The sequence below is a fragment of the Hyperoodon ampullatus genome, assembly GCF_949752795.1.
Source record: "Hyperoodon ampullatus genome assembly, chromosome: 1".
Classification (NCBI taxonomy): Eukaryota; Metazoa; Chordata; class Mammalia; order Artiodactyla; family Ziphiidae; genus Hyperoodon; species Hyperoodon ampullatus.
The window spans coordinates 213,290,743-213,300,275 of NC_136914.1; the positions used below are offsets into that span (position 1 = coordinate 213,290,743).

Below are 9,533 nucleotides of genomic sequence, written 5' to 3' on the forward strand. Positions count from 1 at the left end.
AGTCTCCTTTTTACTTTTGACACCAGAGCGCGCCACCTGCGGGTAGGAGTGCAGGCCCAGGGGGTAAGCACGGGCCAGGAAAGCACACCCACCACCACTAGTTATTTATATTTCCTGCAATTCCAGTCAGGTCTGACAGTAGCACCTTCATGAACACGAGTTGCGTCTTTTTTTTTTTTCTCACTGTTGTGGCCTCTCCCGTGGCGGAGCACAGGCAGGCTCCGGACGTGCAGGCTCAGCGGCCATGGCTCACAGGCCCAGCCGCTCCGCGGCATCCGGGATCTTCCCAGACCGGGGCACGAACCCGTGTCCCCTGCATCGGCAGGAGGACTCTCAACCACTGCGCCACCAGGGAAGCCCCGAGTTGGGTCATTTTTAACTCTTCTACAGTTCACAAGAATATACATTTCCTGGGTGACTTTGATTTTCAAGGCAGCCATTGCTCTCAGACTGGTCGGCAGATCCTCTGAATTCAGAGTGGAGTTCTGTTGTGTTCCTGCAGCTGGCAGGTGTGTTTTCAGTGCCCAGGCAGAGGTGGATGGGGTGCAGCAGACGGGTGAGACAAAAGTCACATGGCTGAGTCACCGAAGGTGACCAGGAGACTCCTGCCAGGTGTTTTGGAGAACTGGCGTCCCTAGTGGAGGTGGGGGATCCGAAAGGCCAGGATCCATAAATGAAGACTTGGGGCTTCTGCCTTGCTCTCCACGTTCTTAGATGCAGGAGAGTGGCCCTTACTGAGGATGTTAAAGGGACTTTTGGAGAGTGTCAGGTTGAAGTGAGTTTCCCCGCTGCATGTTGCACGCTTCTGTGCCCCCACAGAGACTGACCGCTTCTCTCTCTGCCCTCATCTCTATAGACTGGGATTCTCCTGGAATCCTGCAGTGTTTCCCTTTCCACATCTCTGCTTAGGATTTTCTCTTTGGAATTATCTCCTGATTGAGCATCTGTGTTATTTGTTTAGTGGAAAGAAACATGTGCATTGCCTGGCTCTTCCTAGTATGGTGGATTTACAGTGTTGTGTTAGTTTCAGGTGTACAGCAAAGTGAATTAGTTATACATATACATATACATACATCCACTTTTTTTTAGATTTTTTTCCCATATAGGCCACTACATAGTATTGAGTGGAGTTCCTTGTGCTATACGCCAGGTTCTTATTAGTTACCTATTTTATATATAGTCGTGTGTACACGTCAGTCCCAATCTCCCAACTTATCCCTCCCCCTTCTCCCCTGGTGACCATAAGTTTGTTTTCTATACTTGTGGCTCTACTTCTGTTTTGTAAATAAGTTCGTTTGTACCCTTTTTTTTAGATTCCACATATAAGTGATATCATATATTTGTCTTTCTGTGTCTGACTTCACTCAGTATGACAGTCTCTACATCCATCCATGTTGCTGCAAATGGCATTACTTTGTTCTTTTTTTATGGCTGAGTAATATTCCATTGTATATATGTACCACATCTTCTTTATCCATTCCTCTGTTGATGGACATTTAGGTTGCTTCCATGTCCTGGCTATTGTAAATAGTGCTGCAGTGAACGTTGGGGTGCATGTATCCTTTTGAACCATGGTTTTCTCCAGGTATATTCCCAGGAGTGGGATTGGTGGGTCATATGGTAGTTCTATTTTTTATTTTTTAAGGAACCTCCATACTGTTCTCCATAGTGGCTGTATCAGTTTACATTCCCACCAACAGTCAAGAGGGTTCCCTTTTCTCCACACCCTCTCCAGCATTTATTGTTTGTAGATTTTTTGATGATGGCCATTCTGACCCGAGTGAGGTGATACCTCATTGTAATTTTGATTTGAATTTCTCTAATAATTAGTGATGTTGAGCATCTTTTCTTGTGCTTTTTGGCCATCTACATGTCTTCTTTGGAGAAATGTCTATTTAGATCTTCTGCCCATTTTTTTTTTTGCGGTACGCGGGCCTCTCACTGTTGTGGCCTCTCCCGTTGCGGAGCACAGGCTCCGGACGCGCAGGCTCAGCGGCCATGGCTCACAGGCCTAGCTGCTCTGCAGCATGTGGGATCTTCCTGGACCGGGGCACGAACCCGTGTCCCCTGCATCGGCAGGTGGACTCTCAACCACTGCGCCACCAGGGAAGCCCTTCTGCCCATTTTTTGATTGGGTTATTTGTTTTTTTGATATTGAGCTACATGGGCTGTTTGTATATTTTGGAGATTAATCCCTTGTCAGTTGCTTCGTTGGCAAATATTTTCTCCCATTCTGAGGGTTGTCTTTTTGTTTTGTTTATGGTTTCCTTTGCTGTGCAAAAGCTTTTAAGTTTAATTAGATCCCATTTGTTTATTTTTGTTTTTATTTTCATTACTTTAGGAGGTGGATCAAAGAAGATCTTGCTGTGATTTATGTTTAATGCAGAAAAACTGTAGGGTGAGATCTTGAATGTATTGCATCCCAAAGGACAAAAAATAGAATTTCTAGAACCTATTGTTAAGATATTTTTAGATTTTTTTCCCTGCTGAATTATGCTGGGGAAAAAAGTCTCAATTTCATCTATATGATCCCTTTCAGTTCTTATGCTACATGTATACTTACCAAAATATAAGTCTGTCTGAATTGTGCATCATATCTTTGTGATTGAAATGATAATATTGCATTTCTGGGCCTCACAGCTAAAATTAGAAGTAAACCTCAGATATGTGCCCTTATGGAATCAAAGTTATGGTCTATGGCTTCTCAAGAAAAGCTCTCACTTCACTTCCCATCCTTAATATCTCCCTCAAAAATCGATAAGTAATCAGGCTCCATGGAACTGAATTTTACGCATACTATAAGCATTAGGCAACAAAAAAACTTTACAAAAATACTTTTGTTTCTTCCTCAGCCATGTTACTGTTTTTAAGTAATTTAGAAGGTGCGGGCTGGGAGACCTTGCTTGGTTTCAGAAAATGAAGACTTTGAAATCAGATCTTCAGTCTATCAGAATCTAACTCCTTGTAAAGAAATGGAGCTGCTGAGAGGGAGGGGTTTTCCCCAGGGTCACATGGCTGGTCAGGGCTGAGGCTGAGCAGGGCCCCGGGTCTCTTAACTCTGGACACAGGGCACCTTGCCAGAGTCTGTGAAGGAGCTGGGGGCTTTGGAGCTAGGTGTCTGGGGAAGATGTTAGGCTGTCCTTTAAAATCAGAGTCACTGGAGTAGTCTTCCCTGGCTTTTTGGGATTTGAGTCTTCTCCAGGCTACTGTAGTTGTCATGGCAAGGAGCAGCCTCTAGGGTCATATCTGTGCCCTGGGAAAGGCCGAGCGGTTGTTTGGAGGTGTGACTTGAGGAGCTCACGGAGATGATTGCTGATGCTTTATTTTCTTGTCCTGGCCCTATAGTTATATCAACATGCCCTCTTTCCTGTTGCTGGAAGCCATCTGCATTCTCCTATTTGCCGAAGCTAAGTCTTCTTGGTTGTGAGGCAAGGGTTAAGGTGTTGAGGGGTTTGGTTTGCCTCACATCCTGTTGATTTTAACTTCTAAAGTTCTCGAGTGCATTTGTGTTTCTCCACTCCACGGCCACCTGCCTACTCTCAGCCCCATCATCTGGTGCTTGGACCACTGCAGTAGCCTCCTGACTGGTCTCTTTGGGTTCACCTGGTTCCCGTCCATCCTGTTTTTCACACATCAGCCATTTCAAAATGCAAATCTAATCATGTCTGGACCCCTCTCCACTCCCATCCCCTACCTGAAACTTTTAAGTGATGTCCTGTTGCTCTTAAGAGGCCCTGCCTGGGACTTCCCTGGCAGTCCAGTGGTTAAGACTTCAACTTCCAATACAGGGGGTGTGGGTTCGATCCCTGATCGGGGAGCCTAAGATCCCCCATGCCCTGGGGACAAAAAAAAAAAATTAAAAGGGGGGCTTCCCTGGTGGCACAGTGGTTGGGAGTCCACCTGCCGATGCGGGGGACGCGGGTTCGTGCCTCGGTCCGGGAGGATCCCACATGCCGCGGAGCAGCTGGGCCCATGAGCCGTGGCCGCTGAGCCTGCGCGTCCGGAGCCTGTGCTCCACAGCGGTGAGAGGCCCGCATACCACACACACACACACACACACACACAAAGGAATCAATATTGTAACAAATTCAATAAAGACTTCATAAATGGTCCACATCAAAAAAAGAAATTAAAAAAAAAAAAGAGGCCCTGCCTGATCTGATCCTGTGCCACCTGGTGTCCCCTCTGCAGCCCCCTCTGTCCACCCTTTGTGTTGCAGCCCACACTCCGTCCAGGCCTGCCAGCACCCTTGCTCCCTCCCACCCTAGGGGTTCTCAGTTATGGTGGCCTCTCTGCCTGGATCATCGCCTCACCCCAACACTGCTATTCTGGTAAACTCCTATTCACCTTCCAGCACCCAGCACAGTTCCTCCTGGACCCCCAGATCAGGTCAGATCCCCCTATTAAAACCTCCTGTAGTGTTGAGTTCCTCTGCTGTGTAGCACTTAACACAGATATGAGTTTATTTCTGTGTGAATTTTTAAAAAATAATGTCCATCTTCTCCACTGGACATAAGCTGCATGAGAAAGAGACTGCCTATTCTTCATTCACCACTTACTGTGTGATCTTGGCTTCTAGCACTGAGCTTGGCACATAGTTGGTGCTCAAGAAGCAGATTAATGAATGAATAATGGAGCAAATCAATTTTCTGTTTACTTCCCACTTTGGCCCTCCCAAGTTCTAGCCCCTTTGAAATATGAGATGGTAGAAAGGAATAGTGCGTTTTGTGGATTGTCATCCAACGAGTAAGAACCAGTGGGCTGGGTGGCTGAGGCTAGCCCAGGGTCCTCTCGCGGTCTCTGAGGCTCTCTTCCAGTTCCTCCCTGGTCTGTGTTTCTGTGAGTACGGGTACACTCTCTGCTCGTTGGCTGCTGTCACCACCTGCCTGTTCTCTGGAGCCTCAGGGAGTAAGAGAGGCTGGAAGAAGGGTGTGCTTGCCCAGCCTGCCTGTCCCCTCTCTTGAAGCCATGTGGGTGCTGAATGTAACACAGTAGCTTCATGGCCAAGGAATCGGGGAGAAATGAGATGTGTTTGGGGACAGGGCCCGAATGCGGTCCCTGGGGGCCCAGGCACAGTAAAGGTTCTGTTCTAGCTCGTCGTGGAACTTTACCCTTTGTAGCCTGTCCAGTTTATAGAGCACTTGATCTGACCACCCCTAGGTTGTACAGATGAGGCAGGGGAGGCCCAGAGAGGTTCTGTGATTTGCCTGGGGCTGCACAGCTGTCAGTAGCAGGGCTGAGATGAAAACCCACCACCCACTCCACCCCCTCCCCATCCAGCTCCTTAGCACCACCCATTACCCCCGCCCTCCCCAGATAGGTGGTCCTCAGAGGTGTGGGCTGACTTGGTTGGGAGAGGAAGCAACAGTCAACACGTTCATCAGCTCCCTGTTCCAAGGGGGACTTCTGCAGAGTCCTGAGGTAGCTTCACAGGGGCACAGTGGGGACATCACCCCGGTACCCGCTCCCCTGAAGGAGGCCTCACCTGAAGCCTGGCACCCACCAGGACAGCTGGCCACGTGATGCAGAGTTACATTGGCTGAGTCACATCTGTGGTGAGCGGTCTCTGGTCATGGAGCGCCTCCTCCCTCCCATCCGGGGCGATGGCCGGTCTGTTTCCAGCTGGAGAATTTGCTGGTAAGACATTTAAAAAGGAACAGGACCTTAGGGGATTCCTTAGCTCCTGGACCCTTTGCCAGTAATTCATGGGCTCATTCAGGAAAGCTTAGTGCCTACTGGCTTTGACTACAGGGTCAAAGGATGTGAGCATTTTTATAGTTCTTAATTCATTTGGCCAAACTGTGTGCAGAGAGTTGGGCGGGGCTCTGTGGAGGACAGGTGGAGGTGTTCCTGCCCTCGGAGAACTTCCGGGGGTGCAGGGCTCACGGGAGCTGCCCCGCATCACGGGATGGGCTGCAGCAGGAACCTCCCAAGTTGACAAGATCTTGATGATGTTGAATGCACTGACGCAGAAAGCCTCCATTTTCTGGAGGACCGATTTGTTGAATTACTGAGTGATTTTTGTGATCTTTTGTTTTTGGAGTTTGGGGGGTAAGTGTTGCCTCTGCTTCTGTCCCAGTGTCTGCCATGTGTTTTATGGAAGTGGAGGATTTTATTTTTTCTTTAATTCAGTCTACTGTCTGTATTGTAGTTTATGTCTTGTTTCTGCCTCTGGTGGCAAAATGGCCGTGGCGGACTTTCTTGGACTTCAGGACATCTACTTACTTGTCTGACAGCTTTTGACTGTGGAGCTAATGGCTGGTTCAGCATTTTGGCCTAGAACCATCTTCTACTCGAGTAGAGATTAAGGGGAGGGCATATCAGTTGAGCAGGAACTCAAAGATATGGTCAGGGGAGAAGTAGACACTGGTTTAGTTTGTTTTTCAGGGACTAGTGAATGTAGAGGAGCCACAGAAGGTGGAGCTGGGACCAGCCAAGGGGGTAGTTGCTTAATGCAGCGGTCCCCAACCTTTTTGGCACCAGAGACTGGTTTTGTGGAAGACAGTTTTTCCACGGACCCGCATGGAGGGGGATGGTTTCAGGGTGATTCAAGAGCGTTACATTTATTATGCACCTTATTTCTATTATTATTACATTGTAACATATAATGAAATAATTGTACAACTCACCATAATGCCGACAGGAGGCGGAGCTCGGGCGGTAATGCGAGCAATGGAGAGCAGCTCTAAATACAGATGAAGCTTCACTCACTTGCCTGCCTGCCGCTCACCTCCCGCTGTGCAGTCCGGTTCCTAACTGGTCATGGACCAGTACCGGTCCATGGCCCGGGGGTTGGGGACCCCTGGCCTAATGAACTCCAGGGGGTGCTGCCAATGAGAAGCATGCCCCCCAGAACCTGACATCATTTTTTGGTGTCCTCCTCCTGGTCACCTTCCTGGCAGGGACAAATCCCCCTGAGCCCAACTTCCCTGTGTTGTATGATTCCTACCCTACCCCCCACCCCCGCCTGGCTCCCTCTCCTTTACCTCTTTCCTCGGCAGTGCCCCCACCCCATCTCACATTCCTTCATCTGCCCCGTTCCTGGCCTGTCCGGCTCCTGGGCTTTGCCCACCCTCACTTTGTGCCCACGGTGCTTACCCAGCGCACATGGAAGTTTATAAGCATCTACGTGTCTGCTTCTTCTGACAGTGGCCATGCACAGTTGGCTTTTCAAATAATCCCTCTAAGTGGCACCTCACTGTCTTCAGAACTCTCATCGGGGTTGGCTTGCTGTTCAGCACCTGGCATGTTACCTGCCCTCAAAGTTCATTTTGAAAATTGTTGGCTGCTCATATGCCATTAGTACCATTTTACTGGGTATCACATAGAAGAAAAAAAATGTATCCACAAGCTTTCTACCCCAAAACTTTTTAGCCCTTGTTCATATTAATTGCATTGAATGAATGTATCAGTGTTTACTGAGAGTTCTATCTCTTTGGATATTTGTTATCACCATCATTCCTCTGAAACAAGTAACATTGAAGGGAGTGTCTTGGTGCACATTTTCCCTTCTCTAAAGTTGTTTTTCCTTTGGATCAATTCCCAGGTGCGATACGATGGAGCCTAAGCACTTTGATGACTCTTAATTCATTTGGCTAAATTGTTTTCCAAAAGGGTTGTACCAATTTACAGTGCCACCACTGGAAAAGCTTTTCCTGATTTAATCTTTCCCCAGTTACATTTAAATGTAAAACTTGATCATCAAAATTTCACATTTAAAAGGGTATCCCATTGTTTGAGTTAAAGTGTTTTGTCACCTGTTTGAAAAATTTCCTTGTGCTTTTCTGTGAATTCTCTTTCTTCTATGAATTGTCTGTTCACGTCCAAGGTTAATGTTTATGGCAAGATGCTACACCCCAGAGGGGCACTCAGTTATCATGCCTACCCAGGGACGAAACTCATCAGAATCACAGGCTCTCTATATCCCCCCATATATTTTTTTAATTTTTCTCTTCAAAATACCCAAATTTAGGGGCTTCCCTGGTGGCGCAGTGGTTGGGAGTCCGCCTGCCGATGCAGGGGACATGGGTTCGTGCCCCGGTCCGGGAGGATCCCACATGCCGCGGAGCGGCTGGGCCCGTGAGCCATGGCCGCTGAGCCTGCGCGTCCGGAGCCTGTGCTCCGCAACGGGAGAGGCCACAGCAGTGAGAGGCCCGCGTACCACAAAAAAAAAAAAAAAAAAAATCCCAAATTTAAATGCAAAGATACCTGATAGAAGTGGGGCTGTTGGTGGGGGCGGAGGGAATTATTTATGTTATTCATCTGGTAATTTTTAAGATACAATATCATTAAACTTTCACATTCCTGTTTTCTCTCTTGTGACCCGTTTGTTCTGGTCATATAACGTGGAGACTAAGACTCCTCCCCTCTCTGCCTTGTAGTGACTGCTTCTGGTGTTTTCTCTCCTAGTGCCCCCATCCCTCCCTCTTCAGGAAGTCCACGTGAGCAAGGAGACCATTGGGAAGATTTCAGTCGCCAGCAAAAGTAAGCCCACGTTTTACTTAACCCTCCAAACACCTACTTCAGCCTCTGTGTGATGGACTCAAGAGAAGCCATACTCCGGACAGTTTCTGCCCCACTCCTGTCTTCTTTCATGCTGTGGCCAGAGTCATTTTCCCCAGACAGGGGCCTGACCAATTTGCTCTCCTGGGTAAAAACCCTAGGAAGATCCCTGTTGCCGAATTTCTTGGCCCGTGCTTCAAGGTCTTCTGTTGTGTGACCACCATCTACGCAGCCAGCCTCTTCTGCTGCCATATTCCTTCTCTTCCTCCCTGCTCGTCATCCCCGCCACATGCTCAAGCCACACCCGCCCACTCCTAGGGACCCTGCAGTCCCGTCCCTCCCTCTCTGGTGAAATCCCCCTTGCATGCTGCTGCCAGGTGGCGCCTTCTCACTGGTGCTTCTCTGACTCCTGCTCTCTTGCATCTTCCTGGTGAGGTGATAGGGTGTGGACTCTGGAGCCACACCTGTGGACAGCCTCAGTTTGATTCCCGGCTCCACCACTTTCTGGTACTCTGGCCGTAGGAAATTCCTGAATTGCCCTGTGCCTTGCTCTCCTTATCTCTCCAGTGGGAATGCAGATTGTAAATCTGTTTAGGGGTGGGGGTAGGGGGCTAGAGAGCTGATAGCTAAAGAGTACAGGGTTTCCTTTTGAGGAGATGGAAAATGTTCTAAAATTGATTGTGATGGTGATAAATATATCTGTGAATATACTAAAAACCATTGAAGTGTATACTTGAAATGGGTGACTGGTATGGTATGTGAATATTATCTCAATATAACTGTTGAAAAATAAAGTAGTATATCTCAAGGTGGTTATAAGAATTAAATAAATTAGTACATATAAAGTGTTTAAAGCATCACCTGGCATATAGGAAAGATGCAGTCAGTGCTGGTTATCATTACGTAGACTCTTGGGTAATGCAGCCTTATGAACCAGGGTGCCTGGCTGTGTCCCAGACAAGATTGTGACCCCTGAGGGCAGGAACCAAGGCTCTTGGGTATCCCTCACTGGCCCAGTAGCCTCTCCTCTC

General features: G+C 48.1%; 1 protein-coding gene across 1 annotated transcript in view; it reads left to right on the forward strand.

The window, feature by feature from the left end:
• Positions 1-3,355: 3,355 nt before the first annotated feature.
• Positions 3,356-9,533, forward strand: part of VWA2 (von Willebrand factor A domain containing 2) — a gene marked incomplete at both ends in the record, with an annotated part of 52,183 nt that continues 46,005 nt past the window's right edge. Inside the window, 2 exon segments of the mRNA XM_079712061.1 lie at positions 3,356-3,407; positions 8,410-8,484. Of these exon segments, the coding sequence (XP_079568187.1) occupies positions 3,356-3,407; positions 8,410-8,484 (127 nt within the window).